Source organism: Cetorhinus maximus, chromosome 32 (assembly GCF_964194155.1).
Source record: "Cetorhinus maximus chromosome 32, sCetMax3.hap1.1, whole genome shotgun sequence".
Lineage (NCBI taxonomy): Eukaryota > Metazoa > Chordata > Chondrichthyes > Lamniformes > Cetorhinidae > Cetorhinus > Cetorhinus maximus.
This window is the reverse complement of record NC_135910.1, coordinates 14,832,775-14,854,437: the sequence shown is the minus strand read 5'-3', so window position 1 is coordinate 14,854,437 and position 21,663 is coordinate 14,832,775. Positions and strand designations below refer to the sequence as shown.

Here is a 21,663-nt window from a genome sequence, read left to right as displayed (position 1 = left end):
AGGAGGAAACCAAGGATACCCACAAGGAGCAGCACTAAGAACAATTGTGTTTCCCAGTGTTGTGTTTTTCCTGGGCAGAGGGGTATGAAATGACACATACTCAAGATCAGCTTAGGTCAGTGTAGACTTTAATAATTCAAAACTCAGAAGCCAGCAGAAACGGCCCTTAACACAACAGAGAGAAAAGAAACAGGATTTGAAAGTTGTGTCCACATTGGTTGGTGACCATAGCACTATGGCTGAGATGAAAGCCACTGGTGTTTTCCTGTCAGGGAATACCAGTAGCAAAGATCTTGGATTCCCCTCCCCCCCAACAGTGATGCCCACCTGAAAGAGGCGGAGGACAGATGGCAATGTCCTTTCTCAACAGCATTTTAAGATGGCCCCACGGGTACAGGTATCTGTTCCCATTTTTCACCACATTGGATCAGTTAACGTGCATCAGCTGGCTATTTGACTGCAGAGGCATCACAGCGAAGCCCAATCCCGCCCTCATCCGGGGTGCACTTTCCAAAAAAAAATCCAGAAAAAAAAAGGAAAAGCCTCAGTCGAACCCCATCTGGAACCCCGAGTTCAGTTCTCGGGCATCGCACCTCAGGGAGGGTATATTGGCTCCGAAAGTGGGTGCAGCGAAAATGCAACAGGATGACATTCTTTCAGTAACAGTATGGAAAAACTATCCCCTCTGGTGGAGGGATCCCACAACAAGGAGGCATGACCTTAATATTAGAGCCAGGCCAATCAGGAGTGATGTCAGGAAGTACAAAGCGTAGAGGAAATCTAGAACTCTCTTCCCCAAAACGCTATGGATGTTGGGGGCCGACTGAAAGTTCCAAGACTGCGATCGATAGATTTTGTTTAGGATGTCGGGGGTGGGGGGATGGAGCAAAGGCAGAGAGAGGAATTTTGGTACAGATAATTGAATGACAGAACAGCCTCAGCAGGTTGAATGGCCCCCACCCTCTCCCTAGAGTTCCTGGTTAGCGTCTGCCTAATGTTTTCTCCAGGCCCATCTGCAGTGGCTCTGTGGTGGAGGGGGCCATATAAGAGGAAGTAACAGAGCAGGGATTAAACCCTGCCAAGGGAATTGAATTATCATCTGAAAAGGGAAAGGAAAAACTTGCAGGGCCGCAGGGAAAAGGCAGGGGAGCGGGACTAGGCTCCTTCAGAGGGCCAGCACAGGTGTGACAGGCCGAATGGCCCCTTTCTGTGCTTGTAACCATTTTCTGATTCTATGATTTGCTCCAGTTGATATATAGCCCAGTGCCAACCCCTCTAACCGGTGCGATGAGTTCCTGGACACCAGAGGGGACTGACAACCTGCAAGGAGCACCTCATTTCATTCCAAGTGAGAGAAGGGGTGGGACTCGCTGTAGGAAGTTCCGAGACCTCTCCACGCAACAAGGCGCTATACAAATGTATTATTAAAAGCAACAACAATCTTACGAATGGGAAAACCCCACTACACTCAAACCGCCTTTCCTAATATTCCCACTTATTGGGACACCATTGCACAGTGAGTCACGTGATACTTTACCAATCGCCCTACATGGTGCCCTACCCATTTTGGAGTCTGCACTGATAATATTTCACATTTCAACCATGATTGTGGGGCAGATCTGAACTAGGGGGCGATAACCAGAAGATAGCCACTTATACATCCGGCAGGGAATTCAGGAGAAACGTCTTTACCCAGAGAGCGGCGAGAATGCGGAACTCGGAGTGGCTGAGGCAAATAGCGAAGATGCATTTCAAGGAAAGTTAGATAAACATTAGATAAACATATGAGGGAGTAAGGGACAGAAGCTTAGGATATGCTGATAGGGGGAGATGAAGATGGGTTGGAGGAGGCTCATGAGGACCATAAAACACCAGCATGGAGCAGATGGTCTGTCTCTGTGCTGTAAATTCTATGTAAGACTCTCTGTTGCATCGTTCTATGATGCACACCAAAAGGTATTTACCAAAGAAGGATTAAATATTAATACAGTTGGTAACATATCTACAGTCATAGAAAACTAATCAATAAATCGTGCAAATCATCCTTGATCTATTGTGCTGTTGGGGATAACATGCATCAGTATCCTATTATTATGCTATTGGAGATCAGTACCCCTCCATAGGGCTCTTTCAGATTGAAAGGGCTTTCCTGCATGTGATTAACTCATCTAGAACTCTGAATGCACACATTTATTCCCAAGAGCGTTCTGCTCTGGACTAGTAATCAGTAACTCGGACGATTAAACCAGAGAACGTGTCTCAGTAAAAGTGATCATGAGCTGAGGGACTATCATAAAACTCCGTCTGATTCACTGTTGTCCTTTAGGAAGGAAATCTGCCACCCTTACCTGGTCTGGCCTATGTGTGACTCCAGACCCTACCCCAACCTGATCAAAAGTCTCAGACCTGAAACATTAACTCTGTTTCTTCCCACAGATGCTACCATAAGCAGCTGAGTGTTTCCAGTGTTCTCTGTTTTCATTCGACACCAACCGAGATGACTCTCAACTGCACCTCTGAAGGGGCCTACTGATCATCGCACAAAAACCCCTCCCTACCCTGTGGCTCAAAGCAGCTCGCCATCGGCTTCTCAAGGGGCAACTCGGGGTGGGCAACAAATGCCGGCCTTGCCAGCAATGCCCACATCCCAGGAATTAATTTTTTTTTAAAAATGCATTCGCGAGTGGAGTGTTTTGCACAACTGCATGCTGACACGAGTGTGTCCGTTCACTAGAGCGTGTGTATGGGTAACTGTGCATGAAGCCATGAAACCGGCTGTTATCTACATCATAATAGTGACCCCATTTCATAAAGCGTTTCAGGATGTCCCGAGGTTGTAGGAACAAGCGGAGGCCATTGAGCCCCTCGAGCCTGTTCCACCTCCATTCATTGAGATCATGGCTGATCTGCGACCTAACCTTTTGTTCATTTTATACCAATCGCTCGAGCATCAATTGCCATTTGCTGAAGAGAGTTCCAAACTTGTCTCACCCTGTGTGTGTAGAAATGTTTCCTAATTTCACTCCTGAAAGGTCTGGTTCTAATTTTGTAGACCACTCCCCTTAGTCCTAGGCTAGTAGAGGGGTGCTTTATATATGCAATTCTTTCTGTTTGCGTGTTGAGATCTATGATTGTTAGTTTGTGTATGGGAGTGTGAGGACAGAGTGTATCATCTACAAGATGCACTGCAACAGCTCACCAAGACTCCTTCGACAGCGCCTTCCAAACTCAACCTCTACCACCTAGAAGGACAAGGGCAGCAGACACATGGGAACACCACCACCTGCAAGCTCCCCTCCAAACCACTCACCATCCTGACTTGGTTCCTTCACTGTCGCTGGGTCAAAATCCTGGAACCCCCATCCCTAACAGAACTGTGGGTGTACCTACACCACGTGGACTGCAGTGATTCAAGGCAGCAGCTCACCACCACCTTCTCAAGGGTAATTAGGGATGGGCACCAAATGCTGGCCTAGCTAGCGACACCCACATCCCATTAAAGAATAAAAAGCAGCTCAACTATGAAAGAAAAAAATCGACAAAAATGGAAGCATTAGCTCTGTCTGTTAGCCTACAAGAAGGCCACTGGTTCAGTTCCTAGACTACCTAATCAGTTATCTGCAGACTGGACAGCAGTGAGGGGGGGTGGGGGGGGGGGGGGGGGTGGTTTGCTATAGTTGGATTCTGAATCCCTATGGCAAGGAAGCGGAATGGGAGGGGGGGGGTGAAATTTGCCTGGTTCCACCCCCCCCTAACGAGGTGTCCACCCAGTGACCACCTCTGCTGGAAAGTTTGAAGGGCTTCATCAGGACAAGATCAGTCTTGGATGTGATGCTCCTACAGTCAAATAGTTTGCTGTCATTCCCCATCTTGGCTTGCATGCACTGCTCAAACTAAGGATGGGCTATTAGCCAATGCTTCCAGGGCAGAAAGCACCCGTAAACATGCGCTGAATAAAGACCACAGCGAAATTCAAATCACCTTTCACAATGTCTGAATGTGCACTCAATTCCTTATTTATTTTAAAAGCAACACAAGCGTTTTTAATTTCTGGCATTCACCTAGTCCATTGACTTGAGCACAAAAGTCAGGCTGACACTCTCAGTGCAGTACTGAGGGATCGCAGCACTGTCGGAGGCGTCATCTTTCGGATGAGACGTTAAGCCGAGGCCCTGTCTGCCCTCTCAGGTGGACGTAAAAAGATCCCATAGCCACTATTCCAAAGAAGATCTTGGATTGGGGGTTGGTTGAGGGGTGGGGAGGGTGTTCCCCCCGGTGTTCTGGGCCAATATTTATCCCTCAAATCGACAAAGAAAGATTATCTTGGCCAAAATCGCGCCGGCGTTTGTGGGATCTTGCTGTGCACAATTTTGGCTGTCGTGATTGCGCTTTCGAAAAACGCTCAATTGGCTGAAAAGTGCTTCGGGACGTCCCCGCCGTCATGAAAGGCGCTATATAAATGCGAGTCTGTCCTCCAATGGCAGGGCGGGGGGGGTGGAAAACATGCAGCCGAGCTGCGGTCTCATCTTGGAGGCAAGGAGGGGTTCCCCATTCCGGCAAGAACATGGAGACTCCTGTGAGGTGAGGTGAGGTGTCGTCGAGAGGGAGTGCTCTGGGTGAATGTCCAAGAGTCTCAGCGTTCCCGGTGGCAGAGTCCATCTCGTCTCACTCGAGGGAATTTTTAATTAAAAAAAACGAAGACCCCCTGCCCTCGAGGTGGGGGTTCTCAGCGGCAGCCACAGCCTTCGACAGCCATCTCCTGGTAATTCTTAAGGACCACCCTCTCGTGGTCGTCCAAGTAGAGCATGGCCACAGGGCTCAGCTCGGTGGGCACACAGCAAGCCTTGGGAATGTTCACGTTGACGGAGTTCACCAGCGTCTGCACGATGGCGTGGCTGGAGGAGTTCATGTGGTCTGCCAGGGGGAAGCGGCACTCCCCCTGGCAGTAGAAGGCGTTGTAGCCGCGGGGGGCAATGATCCACTCTGTCCAGCCCACCCTCTCGAAGTCCACGTAGAGCGGCCGCCTCCGGCAGCGGTTTCGCCCCCGGCTCCTCTGCCGCGCCCGCTGCCTCCCGCCGTGCCGCTTGCCCCTGGCGCCCAGGGCCCTCCCGCTGCCGTCCCGGCCGTAGGTGACCAGGAGCGGCCTCTGGCGCGGCCAGCCGCCCGCCTCCCCCGGCAGCGACCGGCTGACCCTCCGCTGGCCGGGCGGCGGCTCGCCGCGGCGCAGCTCGATCAGGAAGGCGACCAGGCCCGCGCGGCCCCTCCGGGAGTTCTCCACGGCCGAGCCCACGTCGAAGCTCTCCCACTGGGTCTGGTTGGTGGGCGAAAGCCTCCTTCCCAGCAGCTGGCGCCCCGTCCTGCTGCCCAGGGGCCCCAAGAGCTCATACACGGCCACTGCCTCCAGCCCAGCACGGGCTCCACCGCTGGCTTCCCTGAATAACCGCAGCTCGGCCGAAGTGACTTGCTCGTGGTCTGGAATGTTGGTCAGGTTGAAGACAATCTGGTGGAAATTTCCTCCCTTGGAATGGGGGACCTCCTGGAAGTATTCTGTCAAAACACACAATAAAAAGGAAATTCCGATAGGGGTCAATAATAAGATGATAGGGGTTAATTATAAGACGATAGGGGTTAATAATAAGACGATAGGGGTTAATTATAAGACGATAGGGGTTAATTATAAGACGATAGGGGTTAATAATAAGACGATAGGGGTTAATTATAAGACGATAGGGGTTAATTATAAGACGATAGGGGTTAATAATAAGACGATAGGGGTTAATTATAAAACGATAGGGGTTAATTATAAGACGATAGGGGTTAATTATAAGACGATAGGGGTTAATAATAAGACGATAGGGGTTAATAATAAGACGATAGGGGTTAATTATAAGACGATAGGGGTTAATTATAAGACGATAGGGGTTCATTATAAGACGATAGGGGTTAATAATAAGACGATAGGGGTTAATAATAAGACGATAGGGGTTAATTATAAGACGATAGGGGTTAATAAGACGACGATAGGGGTTAATTATAAGACGATAGGGGTTAATAATAAGACGATAGGGGTTAATTATAAGACGATAGGGGTTAATAATAAGACGATAGGGGTTAATTATAAGACGATAGGGGTTAATAATAAGACGATAGGGGTTAATAATAAGACGATAGGGGTTAATAATAGGACGATAGGGGTTAATTATAAGACGATAGGGGTTAATAATAAGACGATAGGGGTTAATAATAAGACGATAGGGGTTAATTATAAGACGATAGGGGTTAATAATAAGACGATAGGGGTTAATAATAAGACGATAGGGGTTAATTATAAGACGATAGGGGTTAATAATAAGACATCCAGAGCAACAAAAACCTCTGTTCCATCATTTTAAAAATTATTTCACGGGACATAGGGCTTCGCTGGCTGGGCCAGCATTTATTGCCCATCCCTAATTGCCTTTCAGAAGGTGGCGGTGAGCTGCCTTCTCGAACCGCTGCAGTCCCTATGGTGTAGGTACACCCACAGTGCGGTTAGGGAGGGAGTTCCAGGATTTTGACCCAGCGACAGTGAAGGAACGGCCGATATATTTCCAAGTCGGGATGGTGAGTGACTTGGAGGGGAAATCGGAGGTGGTGGTGGTGTTCCCACGTGTCTGCTGCCCTTGTCCTCCGAGGCGGTAGAGGTTTTGGTTTTGGAAGGTGTTGTCAAAGGAGCATTGGAGAGGTTTCTGGAGGGAATTCAAGAGCTTAGGGCTCCGACAGATGAAGGCACATCAGCCAACAGTGGGGAGATTGGATGTGCAAGAGGCAGAACTAAGGGAGCTGAGACATTTTGGAAGGTTGTAGGATTTAGGAACATAGGAATAGGAGGAGGCCATTCAGCCCCTTGACCCTGTTCTGCCATTCAATTAGATTATGGGCTAAGCTGTACTTTAACTCTTCCTACTGTCCTTGGTTCCATAACCTTTAATACCATTGCCTAACAAAAATCTCTCAATCGCAGACTTGAAATTAGCCATTGACCAAGTCCTGTGTGGCAGAGGTTAGATACAGAATGAAGCCTCCTCTACACTGTGCCAGATCTGCATCGATCAAACCTATAAGACGTGCATTTCTATAGCACCTTTCACCACTGCTTTGACTCTTAACTGCCCCTCTGAAATGGCTTAGCAAGCCACTCAGTTCGAGGGCAATTAGGGATGGGCAACACATGCTGGCCTTGCCAGCGACGCCCACATCTAACGAAAGAGTAAAGGGGAATGTCATGCGTCTCAAAAGGGAGTTTATGGGTGATGGTGTTCTCGTTCACTTGCTGCTCTTGTGGGTGGCAGAGTTTGCAGGTTATGGAGTCTGGGCGAGCAGGAGAGACGGGGAAAAATATTGGGGGATTAAAAAAAAAGCGGGTTCCCCCCAAGCAATGGGCTTACCCTCCAAAAAACCAGCACACCAGCCTCCGAAAGGGAAAAAGCAGGCTGAGAGTTAGGATTCTTCGGTACACGGCCAAACCTCTCCCCTCCAGCTCCAGGAGCCACACTCACCCAGGTGATGGAAGCTGCGGACCGTGTTGGCGTCCCGCGTGTGTCTCTCCGAGAAGGTGAAGCCGGAATCCTGGATGTGATCGTAAGCGCCGGTGTGAAAGTGGTACAGGTCACGCATGTACTGAGGGATGACAACGGCGGAGCTGGGCTTGGGGAGTCGGCTCAGGCCCAATCTGCTCAGCAGAGTCCGGCGGAGGGTGTGGACCAGCTCCGGGTCAGGCGATGAGCGGGAGGCACCTTCCGTCCGACTTGCACTCGGTGACGCTCTCCTCCCTCCCTCAGAGTACAAGCTGGCTTCACCAGCCAGCAGGACCCGGGCACACAGCACGACCATCTGTAGAAAACTAGCAGGGAGCATGGTGGAGCTGGGAGGCAAGAGTCAACAGTTGGGTTAGCACGCGATAGAAGGGAACAAGCTTGACCACAACTGCCCCCATGACAGCAACCCTTTCATCTAGAGAAAGACTTGCATTTATATAGCGCCTTTCATAGCCACAGGATGCCCCCAAGCGCTTCACAGCCAATGAGGTACTTTTAAAGTGTTGTATTGTAGGAAACATTGCAATAAATGGTATTATCACTGGGCTAGTGTTCCAGAGACCCATGGTAGTTTTCTGGGGACCTGGGTTCAAATCCCACCACAGTAGATGGTGAAATTTGAATCCGATAATAATCTGGAATTAAAAGTCTGATGATGACCATGAAACCATTGCCGATTGATGTAAAAACCCATCCGGTTCACTGATGTCCCTTTAGGGAGGGAAATCTGCTGTCCTTACCCGGTCTGGCCTACATGTGACTCCAGACCCACAACGATGTGGTTGGCTCTTAAATGCCCTCTGAACCAGGGCAATTAGGGATGGGCAATAAATGCTGGCCCAGCCAGTGACGTCCACATCCCATGAACGAAAATTTAAAAAAAAAATTTGTGCACAGCAAGCTCCCACAAACGATAATGTGACAATGACTGGATAATCTGTTCTTTGTGATGTTGATTGAGGGATAAATTTTGGCCAGGACACCACAATAAGTCCTCTAGCTGCTCTTCTACAAAATGGGGGATCTTTTATGTCCACCTGAGATGGCAGACATCTCATCTGCAAGACAGCACCTCCGGTTGCAGCACTGCTTCAGTACTGCACTGGGGTGTCAGCCTTATGGTGCTCAAGTCTCCGAAGTGGGACTTGAACCCACAACCATCTGATTGAGAGGCTACCCACTGAGCTGTGGCTATCAAGCTGAGCAAGGGGCACTTGTACAAGGGGTGGGGGTTGGGGGAAGGGTGCATGCACAGCCTTAGTATCTTAATCAAGGCCTACCCCCAGAGACCCATCCCTTAAGCAATCCATCTGTTACAATTAACTTCTTCTAAAACCCTCCCTCGCATTCATTCCCAACCCTCTCTCATCATCGAGGTGAGCTCAGAGTTTAGGGTAGTCAAGATCATACGGCCAGAGACACGGCACAGGGCCCAGGGAGGGTAGGCCGCACTCAAGCTTGGGCCTGCATTGGGTTGGCAACCCTCCAGGATTGGCATGGAGTCTCCAGGGATTGAAGATCAATGTCCAGGACACACTGCTGTGTACAACGTTGGAAAAAAATCACCGGGGCATTAAAACATTTTCATTGAACATTTCACTTTACTGGATATGAAATATTGAAAATGGAGGCGGGGGGAGAAAGGCTGTTTGGCTGACAGTCAAGCATTATCCAATTGGGTAATGAGTCTTTTCGCTTTCCTATTGGCGTAGGGAGGCTGTACGTCACAAGGATGGATTGTGTTGGCCGACTAATGGCTTGGAGGCAAGTCACATGATGAAGCCTCCAGAAATACATTTACTCACAGTTGGCAGCCCGGGGCCTGCCTCACGAATCCTGCTGGCCTTGAGCATTAGCACTGTCTGGCAGCTCCGGCAATCCTGGACCGAATTCATGGTCAGTCGAGATATCTGGGCAAGAAGCCTGCACGTCCTTCAAATATACCTTTCATCACTTTCTCATGTACTAAAGTTACAGCTCGACTGCCCGATGCTCAGACAGGTTAGCGATGGTCTGTTTGTCAGCTCTGCAGCTCGGATTCAAGCCCCACTCCCGAAATCCAGGCTGGTCCCAGGTAGATACTGAAAAAGTGCTGCACTGCCACCGATGCTGTCTTTTGGCTAAGTTAGTCCTACTCGACAATATTCACGGGAAGATTGGCAGGCCACTATCACATTGATGTTTGTGGGAGCGTGGCTGCTGCATTCCCTACATTACAACAGTGACTAGGCTTCAACAAGTACTTCATCAGCTGTAGAGCGCTTTGAGATGTCCAGTGGTCATGAAAGGCGCTATACAAATCTTTCTTTCACTGCTTTGAGTTTGGCCTTTTAAAGTCACCGGGCACCAAAATTCCACAGATGAATGTCCCAATGCATCTCCAGCAATGGAGGAATCGATAGATAATTGGTTTATTGAAAAATCACCCCAGCAGCAGGTACTGGATTGTGATGATGATACAAATAAAACAAGTAATCGTAATTCATAACATAATTATAGACAATTAAAATTTAAAAAAAGAAAAAGAAGAAAAGAGTTGCACAAGTACAAACATTTCAATATACAAATAATTACATTGCAAAATGGAGGTCTCCTTAATTTACAGAATACAAATAAAAGGTCCTGCTGCTTTCTGCATTTTGTATTAAAGTCCATAGAGCACATGTGGCCAGGCTGAGTTTCATTAAATTCTCAATCATTTGCATTATATTTATGAGTTTTGTAAAGTAGGGGATTGGGCTGCCTCAGTCTATTCGTTCTATATTTTATTTGTGGAATGGTGTCTTTTCTCCTTAACACCATTGCACATTTACTTCTGTGTGGTTGTGGCGAGAGATTGTAGCAATGGGAGTTGGGATTCAAGAGTTTTCCAGCAAAGTCCAGACAGGAGCTTTTTCTGCCTTCCCTCAGGAGATCAGTGCCAGTGGCCGCAGGATGATGTTTGCCCAAGGGAGAGAGGCTGAGGAGATCCATTTGTGGAAGCTCAAAGCCCATGTTCAGATTCCCAACATAATTTTGAAATGTACCTTACAGTGGTCAAAGGTCCTAATAAATCTGTCTTATGGGCTATCCCCTATCAGAGCCAAGTTTAGGTGAGAGTTATATCTACTGGAATCTACCACAACCACAACTTGCATTAATACTGTAGTAAAATGTCCAGAGGAGTGTTTTCCAACAACACTTGATACCAAGTCACAGGAGGAGATATTAAGATATAAAGGATGAGTGAGAGAGAGAGAGAGAGAGAGAGAGAGAGAGAGAAGGAGGGGTGGAGAGGTATAGGGAGGGAATTTCAGAGCTTAGGGCTTAGGCAGCTGAAGACCAATGATGAAATGATTAAATACAGAGATAAAAACAAAAAACTGCGGATGCTGGAAATCCAAAACAAAAACAGAAATACCTGGAAAAACTCAGCAGGTCTGGCAGCATCGGTGGAGAGGAGCAAAGTTGACGTTTCGAGTCCTCATGAGGACTCTAAACGTCAACTTTGCTCCTCTCCACTGATGCTGCCAGACCTGCTGAGTTTTTCCAGGTATTTATGAAATGATTAAAATTGGATGTGCTCAAGAGACCAGAATCGGAAGAATGCAGAGTTTTCAGAGGGTTGTAGGGCTGGAGGAGGTGGCTCAGGTGAAGATAGCAGGGAGCAGTTGGGCTGAATGGCCTGTTTCTTGAGCTATTTGTTCTATGTCGTTTAAAAGCAGCTCAGTTGCTTCCTCTATGTTGCTGGCTGGGGTCTCTGATTCTTCCCTGGTTAGGTGCTGGCCATCCCTTCATACCAGTCAGCAGCCCTCGGGGTCATTTATCAACATATAACACAACGCCACTGACACGACCTAGCAGAACCCTGCCACTTCCTTCAGGAATTCTCATCCTTCCCCAAGGTATCACCTCTCTGCCATATATCATCTTCCTGGCTGTATCTGTAACTCCACTCCAAGCTGCCACTTCCTACAGATGAGGAGAGGATGACACAATCTAGAGTGGTATTCCCTGGAATTTAGAAGGTCAAGGGGTGATTTGAAGGAAGTTCCAAAGAAATTAAGGGGAACAGAGAGGGTAGATAGAGATCAACTATTCCTGCCGGTTGAGGAGTCTGGAACTAAGGGGCAGAGTCTAAAAATTAGAGCCAGATTAATTTTAAATCTGAGATTGATAGATTTTTGTTAACCAAAGGTATGAATGGATATGGGGCAGTGGCCCATATGTAGTTGGGTTGCAGATCACCCATGATCCCATTGAATGGCGGACAGGCTGGAGGGGCTGAATGGCCTTCTCCTGTTCTTAGGTTCTTTGGGGAATTAGTTTCTTATTGCTTGGGGCAAGGGACTTTTCCCATCTCCTCTCCTCCCCCCACCTTACCCAATCTCGAAACCCTATTCCTCCTCCTGCCCCCTCTCCTCCTCCCCCATCTTCCCCTTTCTGTCCTTCCCTTTTCCCACCACCCCCACCTTCTCCCCTCCCCTCGCACCATCCCCCCTCTTCCTTCCTTCCCCCCCCCCCCTCCTCCACCACCTTCCCCATCTTCCTCGCTCCCACTCCTCCACCTCTCCCGCAGACAGAGCTTCAAGGTCAGTCCCTTAAGTTGCAAAATAAAATTACACTATCTGAAAAAAAAAGTGCACAGCAGATTGTGTGCAGTTATTTGGCTGGCTTCTCTTCCATTCATTTTGTGAGCGAGATCATTCCAGGTCAGCTTCTCCCATTTCCTGCAAAAATCCGTTTGTTTTTCTTAAAAATCATATCTCTACCGCGAAGCACGTACGATCACAGGGATAGGGCAGCATTCTCGCAGAAATAAGCTGCTGGCATCCACTATCCTCAGGAAATCTGTGCTCATCCAAAGCCCTGTATCTTAACTGACACCAAGTCTCACCCCCCTGTACTCACTGAACTACACATGCGTACGCCTCAATTTATAGATCGCATCCTTGTTTTCAAATCCATCCATGCTATCCCTCCTCCCTACCTCTAAACTCCTCCAGCCCTACAACTGGTCTCGATCTCCGCACTCCTCCAATTCCAGCCTCTTGAGCATCCCTGCTTTTCATCGCTCCGCCATTGGCGGGCATGCCTTCAGCTGCCTGGGCCCCTAACCCTGGAATTCCCTCCCTAAACCCCTCTCTCTTCCTTTAAGACGCTCCTTAACACCAACCTCTTTGACTAAGTCTTTAGTCACCTGTCCTAATGTCGCCTTAGGTAGCTCGGTGCCAAATTTTGTAAAGCGCTTTGGGATGTTTTACTACATTAAAGGCGCTATATAAATGCAGATTGTCATGCGCACACTAGTGGTGGAGGACACAGGTGTTAACTGTGTACTTGTTAGGCTCCTGAACGGCGAGTTGACCTTGACCTGGTTTGTGGTCCTAAGCCAAACTAAGGGAGAGCTGCACTGTCAAAGGTGCCCTCTTTCAGGTGAGACTGAGAACCCAGCTGCCCCCTCTGGTGGACACAAAATCTCCAATGGCCAATATTTCAAAGAAGAGCAGGGGAGTTCTCCTCGGTGTGCTGGCCAATATTTATCCCTCGGCCAACATTACGAAAATTAGCACAGATTACCTGGTTGTTATCACATTGCTATTGGTGGGATCTTGCTGTGCACAAATTGACTGTCACATTTCCTGCATCACAACAGTGACTACACTCCAAAAAGTTCTTCGCTGACCGTAAGGGGCACTTTTGAGGTCATGGTAGGCGTTATATAAATGCAAGTCTTTCTTTGCCACGGGACATCTGAGCAAACAAATCTTACCTCAGAGAACATGGAATAGCTGTACTGACAACTGAACATGTTCACTTCAGGAGGTGGCTGCTGCTCTTCATGAAACTGTGCAAGGGCAACATTTATTCATTTATGGGATGTAGCCACCGCTGACTTGGCTAGCATTTATTGCCCATCCCTAGTTGCCCTTGAGAAGGTGGTGGTGAAGGTGCATCGTGTGCGAGTGACTGCTTTATAAAGAAATCATTTGTTGGGCAGGCATGAGAAAATAGTGTCTGTCATGTATGTTATGTATGACTCTCTGCAAAGTGTGCATGCATGTGATTTGCAGTTAGCATGTGGAGAGGACTAAACTGGATGATGATTATAATCTATCTGACAGGCATGGCTAAATTGTCCCTTTGGTACATCACTGAAAGAGACCAAGTACAACTGATAATGGGCTGAATCTCTCTCACAGATAAACATGGGTAATAGTAATCAAAGATTTCAAATGAAATGGGTGGATTGCAGACCAGACACAGTCAAGGGCTCAGGATTGTGTTCCATACAGCACTTAAGGAGGCCATTCAGCCCATTGAGCCTATGCCAGCTCTTTGAAATAGCTACCCAATTAATTTCTCTTGCCCTGCTCGTTGCCTCTTAGTCCTACAAATGTTTCCTTTTCTTCAACTATTTCTCCAATTCCCCTTTTGAAAGTTACTATTAAATCTTCTTCCACCTCTCAGGCAGTGCATTCCAGATCTTAACTCACTGTGTAAAAAAACACTTCTGTTCATTTCCTCCCCATGGGTTTTTTTTGCCAATTATCTTAAGTCCGTGACCCTGGTTACCAACACTTCTGCCAGTGAAAACCGTTTCTCCCTATCTCCTCAATCAGAACTCTTCATTATTTGAGGTTTAGGGAGAGAATTTCAGAGCTCAGGGCCCAGGCCAGCTGAAAACACGGCCAACAATTGCGGAACAATTCAAATTAGGGATGCACAAGAGGCCAGAAAAGGTGCCCCCCCTGTAACCTTCTCTGCCCTACAGAGAACAATCGCAGCTTCTCCAGTCCCTCTACGTAACTGAAGTCCCTCATCCATGGGGATACCATTCTGGCAAATCTCCTCTGCACCCTCTCCAAGGCCCTGACATCCTTCCCAATAGTGCAAGGGAACAAAGAAGGAAGGGTACAATTTCTAGATACAGAGATGAGGCATCTTATGTGTTATAACATTTCCACATTCTGTTTTTTAAAGGTGGAATTCTCTTGGGAGTTCAGATCATGAATGTGAAGCACTTTCGTCCCCCCTTCCAATCGACTGTGGGTAGGACCAGACAACAGGAGCGTAAGAAATGGGAGGAGGAGTAGGCCATTTGGCTCTCGAGCCTGCTTCGCCATTCAATAAGATCATGGCTGATTTGATCGTGGCCTCAACTCCACTTTCCTGCCTGTCCCCCATAACCCTCGACTCCCTCATAAATCTGTCTAACTCAGCCTTGAATATATTCAATGACCCCACCACTGCTCACTGGGGAAGAGAATTCCAAAGATTAAATGACCCTCAGAGAGAAGAAATTCCTCATCTCCATCTTAAATGGGAGACCCCCCAATCTTTAAACTGTGCCCCCTCGTTCTAGATTCCCCCACGAGGGGAAACATCCTCTCAGCATCCACCCTGTCGAGCCCCCTCAGAATCTTATACACTCCAATAAGGTCACCTCTCATTCATCTAAACTCCAATACGAGTATCAGCCCAACCTACTCAACCTTTCCTCAGAAGAAAAGCTCCTTCGTCTCAGGAATCAGCCTAGTGAGCCTTCTCTGAACTGCCTCCAATGCAAATGTAGCCTTTCTTAAGTAGACCAAAAGTGTACACAGTGGTCCAGGTGCAGTCTCACCAATGCATCTCCAGTGTTTGCACACATCACGCACTGACTTAGGAACTGTGTGAACACTGGCATCCTATGAACAATCAGTGCCAATGTTAATGGAATAGTGAAGAGCCACAAGTAACATTGAAAAGCAACATTGACATTTATTAGCCATCCATCTCCTCTTCTCCCCCGAGACCACTGACTCTTTCTGGGGTACAATTCCACAAATCTTGGAAACCCCCCCCCCCCCCGCCCCCAAGTGGGCAACCTTCATGTGAGATTCAGGGTGAGCCTCAAAAGCCTTTGCGGATAAAGTAGGGACACCTACAGTGCTGTTAGGGAGGGAGTTCCAGGATTTTGACCCAGCGATAGTGAAGGAACGGCGGCGATATAGTTCTAAGTCAGGAGGGTGTGTGGCTTGGAGGGGAATTTGCAGGTGATGATGTTCCCGTGCATCCCTGCTGCCCTTGTCCTTCTAGGTGGTAGAGGTTGTGGGTTTGGAAGGTGCTGTCGATGGAGGCTTGGTAGTGCATCTTGTAGATGGTACACCTGCAGCCACTGGGTGGTGGAGAGAGTGAGTGTTGAAGGTGGTGGACGGGGTGCTGATCAAGGAACTAGGCAGGGCTAAAAGAACCTAATGAATCTTATCCTCCTGGGCCTGGGGGATGTTGAGGGGGATGGGGCTGGGGACAGTAATTGCACCTTAAGCTCTAGATCAGCACAGGGTTGCGTAGCACTTCACAGTTTGCTCCTTTTTGTGGCTTAGTGCTCCTTTAGGTGGGACATTCACTGACTGAGCCAGTGGTCAGCCTCCCGAATTTAAACTTCCACTTCATCGAAAACCTTTTAACCAGTGTTACTGGTTAGACAGGCCCTGTAACTCAAGTGTGCTTGTTAGAGCAGTTTCAATGTGGTCCTAGGTTATAAAACAAAACACTTGCATTCAGATAGCGCCTTTCACCTCAGGACATCCATGAAGAACATTCTGAAGCACAGTTGAAGTAGGAACCGGCAGCCAATTTACGCACAGCAAGATCTCAGAAACAGTGATGAGAAAATTGATCAGATCATGTTTTTTTTTTGTGTGATATTCGACTGAGCGATCAACATTGGCCAGGACACCGGGGAGAGCTCCCACGCTCTTTTTCGAAATAGTGGCCGTGGGATCTGTTACATCCACCCGAGAGGGCAGATGGGGCCTCAGTTTAACATCTCATTCGAAAGATGGCAGCTTTTCGGGGAGTTGAGGGCTATGAGGGGCTGGCATGAAAGAGGAGTTGAGGCCTGGGGCAGATCAGCCATGGTCTTATTGAATAGCGGGGTAGGCTTGAGGGGGCCGAATGGCCTACTCCTGCTCCTATTTCTTATGTTCTTATGTTGACAGAGCAGCACTCCCTCACTGGGGGCATTTGACTGAAATTAAAAATTCCACATCCCTTCAAACGGTCTGTGAATCTGAAAGATGCCGAGAGTCCAAAAATCTAATCCTGCCTGTACGGAGTTAACCAATCTCAAGCCTTACAGGCGCTACAGGAAGCATCAGAATTAGCTCCTAACCGCTCGCAACTCCTACAGTGATGCCCCCCACAGTCGAATATCTCCTCGAAACTCGCATACAGTTTGGGCTGGGATCTTTGCGCCCGGTGGATCTGCAGCCAAGTGAGGAGTCACTGCCTCGAGGGGCAGAGGGTGAGGTTGGAACTGGAGAAGATAGAATGCACATTTTTGTTGGTAAATTCAGCTAAAGCAGGGCAGCTCCTGACATTCGCCCGTCTCTGCTTGTCAGTTACAGAGTTGGACCCAGTGCTGCGAGGAGGGTTGGTGGAGGGGGGGGAGAGTGGAGAGACTGGGGCACTGGTTGGACAAGGGAAACTCTTTCGAGTTATCAACAGTCACAGATTGCAACTCTTTCGAGTACAATCGCAGTTCTTGGTTTCCGGGAGTGGGACATGAACCCACAACCCTCTGATTCAAAGGCGAGGGTGCTATGGACTGAGCCACAGCTGACACCAAGGGAACAGGTCTGGGAGGCAGAGTTACTAACTAGGTCACCCCATCACCTTCCCCTCTTCCCTGAACACTTGCCTTCAAGCGTTGCGAACAAGCACAAGGGAAGCAACAACAAAAAAAAGCTATTCAATTTTAAAATTACCAGGAAAAAAAAAGTTGTTTTACTCACTGAATTCCGCAGATGTGGAGATTCCATGGTTCAAACTCCCCTAGGACGAGGAGCTATCTGTATCTTCTACTGTGTGTTCAATTTATTTCCGGCACATCAACTTTCCTTCTCTTTAAGGCCAAATAAGATTTAAAAAATAATAATAATTTAAAAAAAAATTACTCTCCCTTTATCGCGTTTTTCCTTCTGTTATCGTTTTTTCTTTTCCACCATGCCTCTTGAAGACTGTAACTCTGTTTCTCCCTCTCTCTCTCGGTCCCCAGTCCATTTAAACCCATTCACGCACCTTCCTGCCTTAATCTGAGCAGACGTTGATGTCACATGTGGCGGTCAGCCAACAATTCCACAATCATCCAAAAAAAACATGCCTAGGAAAACAAGAGAAAAAAATAACCCGAAAACACACAACACCCCCTCCCCTCCCCACCCCAACACAGACACAAATCACTGGTCAATTTCAGCCACACACTGTATCAAATATTGGAGGGGAAATTGACAGTTCAATGTACCTGATTGATTGATTGATTGACTGGATCTGATATAATCGATATGCAATCAGATTTGGACGCACCTCAGACTGGATACACCAGGATGGGCGACCCCCCGGCACACATAAGGAGCCTGAAAAGGCTGCTTATCTTAATCTCCTCCTTTCTGTGCCCCAAACTGTCCGAAAAATAGCCCTCTGGGCTGGAGTTAGAGAAGGAGGGGGGGTGGGGGGGAGGAACCAATTTGCCAAGGGAACTGCAGGAGGCCATTCAACCCCTCGAGCTTGTTCACTTAGACCATGACTGCTCTTGTACCTCAACAATTTGATTCTTACATTACTCCAGTGGCCACACTTCACAAAAGTACTTCATAGGCTGTAAAGGCTTTGAGACCTCCGCTGGTTGGGAGAGACGCTATATAAATGCAAACCTTTCCTCCTGTTTCTTCCTATCTCTCAATGGTCTTACCTAGGCACAGGAGGAGGCCACTCAACCCCTCAAGCCTGCTCTGCCATTCAATTAGATAATGACTGATTTATATCTTAATTCAATCCACTGGTCAAGGTCTGTAACTCTTATCCAACAAAAATCCATCAATCTCAGTTTTCACATTTTCAGTTGACCCCAAACTTTTTTTTGGGGGGGGGGAAAAAGGGTTCTAAATTTCCCCTACACATTGTGTGAAGAAGTACTTCCTGACATCACCCCTGAATGGACTGGTTCAAATTTTAAGATTGTGTCCCCCTCGTTCTGACCCTCCATTCCCATAGCCTCTGGCTCCAGACGCATAGGGGATTGAACTCTCCGAGGAGTTCAGGTTATGCAGCGTGCCCCGAGATTTGAGCCGCAAGGACTGACATAATGGCGAGCTCCCGCGCACATTCCCTTCATGGAGTGAGCTTCAAACAGCTGAGTGTGCTTTCATATAGCGAGAGAAGCCAGTGTGAAGATTGCAGAGTGCATGATACCAGCCAAGGTTGAGAAGAGTAGCAGGGAAGTCAAGTTTAGGGGACACGCCAAGCTAAGATTTTAAAGTTCTGCTGCCCGTAACTCGTGCCAAATCCTGTTGGCCCATTACCCCTCTGCTTGCTGACCTACACTGGCTCCCAGTACGGCAACACCTCGATTTTAAAATTCTCCGCATTTTCAAATCCATCCATGCCCTCACCCCTCCCTATCTCCATAATCTCCTCCAGCCCCACAACACTCCGAGATATCTGTGCGCTGTGTGTTCTGGTCTTTCGAGCATTCTCAATTTTAACCGCTTCACCGTTGGCGGCCGTGCCTTCAGCTGGCTGGGCCCCAAGCTCTGGAATTGCCCCCCGCCCCCCCAAAACCTCTCCGTCTCTTTCTTGCCTCCTTTTAAGACAATCCTAAAACCTAACTCTATGACCAAGCTTTTGGTCACCTGTCCTAATATCTGCTTATGTGGCTCAGTGTCAAATTTTGTCTGATTACACAGCTGTGAGGCAACTTGGGATGTTTCACCACACGAAAGGTGCTATATAAATGCAAGTTCTTGTTGCTGTTGTTCTCTGATGACCTCGCACCGTCTACCCCAGCGCCTCAGCGGCCATGTGTTTTAGCGAGTTATTATCACACAGACACATTGTGCATTTGATCCTGGATTGGCTGACATCAGCCAGGGCAAAACAATGGGCCTCAACACCCTGAGTAAGAGAGAAAAGAACTAGCAACAATGATCACTCTCCAGTGACCCCATGACATCCACACCCTGCCCCCACCATCCCACCCCCCACCTCACCTCACCTGGATCGGAAAGTGAGCGGGTGCAGAGGCTAAAAGAAAGAATTGCATTTATATAGCACCTTTCACAACCATAGGATGTCCCAAAGCGCTTTACAGCCAACAAAGTACTTTTGAAATGTGGCGGCCAATTCACGCACAGCAAGCTCCCACGAACAGCAACATGATACTGACCAGATCATCTGTTTTTGTGATGTTGGGTTGAGGGATAAATATTGGCCAGGGCTCTGGGGAGAACTCCCTTGCCCTTCTTCGAAATAGTGCCATGGGATCTTTTCCATCCAGGGAGGACCGACAGTGTCTCAGTTTAACGTCTCATCTGCAAGACTCACCTCCGACAGTGCAGCACACCCTCAGTACTGCACTGGGAGCGCCAGCCTAGATTTTTGTGCTCAAGCCTCTGGAGTGGGTCTTGAACCCACAAAAGGTCTGACTCAGAGGTGAGAAGTGCCACCCACCAAGCCACAGCTGACACTATAAGACTGCAATGCACTTCACAGCCAAATTAATGGGGAGATGATGGCATAGGGGTAAGGTCATTGGTGTAGTATTCCAGAGGCCCAGGCAATTGCTCTGGGGACGTGAGTTCAAATCCCATCACTGCAGTTGGTGGAATTTAAACCCAATTAATAAAATCTGGAATATAAAGCTAGTCTCAGTAATGGTGACTGTGACAACTACCCTCGATTGTTGTAACAACCCACCTGGTTCACTGCTGCCCCTTTAGGGGAAGGAAATCTGCCGTCCTTACCCGGTCTGGCCTACTTGTGACTCCAGACCCACAGCCATGTGGTTGACTCTTAACTGCCCCTCTGAAACAGTATGGCAAACCAATCGGTTCAAGGGGCAATTAGGGATGGGCAAGAAATGCTGGCCTTGCCTTGCCAGCAACACCCACATCCCATGAAGGAAATGCCCTGCCGACACTCTCAATGTCTCGGTTGGCACTTTTCGATCGATCGATCGATGGGGGCGAGGTGAGTAATGGAAAGTTGCATTGCAACCTCTCCAAGAGCGGAGTGGAGAAAAGCAAAAACAAAAATATTCCAACACAGGAAGAAAGTTCACAATAATATCACCGCGGGTGTTTGGACCTCGCGATGGGTCGATTCCGAATTCTTTTTCTGGCAAGCCTATTGTTTGTGGAAGAGTTTTCAGTCAAACTGGGAGCAGGGGACACACAATGCTACCTTTCCTGTCCTGGTTAATTACCACTTCCGTCCTTTATTCCGCACATTCCAATCGTGTTATGCACCATCTCACCCCCTTCAGAAGCCAAAAAGAAAAAATCAAAAACATTCAAGAGGGGTGACTCATCTGTTTTGCTTCTCTCCGTGACATGGAGTCGCGGTTAAGCGAGATAGATAAGCAGGAGGGAACGTTCGCGGCGCAAAAAACGCAGCCCCCTTCCTCCCCACCAGACCGCAATGGGTGACTGGAGTTCAGCGAGGGCAGACGCAACTCCTCAGGGCCCCCCCCCCCACCCACGATCGGTGCAGCCCAGTCACCGAACTATCGTCGCTCTTCGATCTAATGGACGTGCTGGTTCCTCTTGCAGCCCACCCACCCCTTCACCTCCCCAAAGACAAGTTAAATGAGTCGGACTAACCTGCAGTGGGATTCCCAAATTCGTCCTCACTGATATTATGTCCCAGCAGCAAACACACACACACACACAGATTCTCAGACTGTTCCATTTGCCACTATACAGGAAGTTTAATTGCAGAGGGAGCACTTTCAATGCAGAGGACCTCCCCCTCCCTCTCCCCCCTCCCCCCACCCCAGCCCCAGCCCCACAACCCTCTTCCCCTTTTTTTCCTCAGTACATGTACGGACATGTTCAAAGCAGGAGGTCCCTGGGGCTGGCTAGTTTATTCACGACAGGGTGGGGTAGGGGCTTAATGGAGCACTGCGCCCGTTAGAAACATTCATACTCACCTGGGCACACGTACATCAGGCGTCGAATGCCTGCGGGGGGGTTTTTACCAACGAGAAGGATTCAACAACAGCGAGGAGCAAGGTCAGCAAAAGGCATTTGGGTGAACCTGGTAGGGGAGAAACTTCACCTGG

At 48.4% G+C, this 21,663-nt stretch overlaps 1 protein-coding gene and 1 long non-coding RNA gene across 2 annotated transcripts in view; one reads left to right on the top strand and one right to left on the bottom strand.

The window, feature by feature from the left end:
• LOC144671440 (uncharacterized) overlaps positions 1–15,438 on the top strand; it is a 39,937-nt gene extending 24,499 nt beyond the window's left edge. The window contains exon 3 of the long non-coding RNA XR_013573936.1: positions 14,541–15,438. This is a non-coding gene — a long non-coding RNA (uncharacterized LOC144671440). The remainder of the gene's footprint in view (positions 1–14,540) is intronic.
• Positions 112–21,319, bottom strand: LOC144671435 (bone morphogenetic protein 4-like). Its single transcript, XM_078533343.1, has 4 exons — positions 21,203–21,319; positions 17,339–17,448; positions 7,539–7,903; positions 112–5,547 (listed from the first exon to the last, which is right to left on the bottom strand). Exons 3-4 carry the CDS (start codon positions 7,894–7,896, stop codon positions 4,727–4,729), a joined length of 1,179 nt encoding a protein of 392 aa, XP_078389469.1. The 5' UTR covers positions 7,897–7,903; positions 17,339–17,448; positions 21,203–21,319; the 3' UTR covers positions 112–4,726.
• Between the last annotated feature and the right edge of the window lie 344 nt (positions 21,320–21,663).

Excerpts from the sequence above, each read along its gene's own strand:
- LOC144671435 (XM_078533343.1), bottom strand. The coding sequence starts at position 7,896 with ATGCTCCCTGCTAGTTTTCTACAGATGGTCGTGCTGTGTGCCCGGGTC. Across the intron at positions 5,548-7,538 it reads CCGCAGCTTCCATCACCTGG|AATACTTCCAGGAGGTCCCC; the intron begins GTGAGTGTGGCT and ends GTGTTTTGACAG.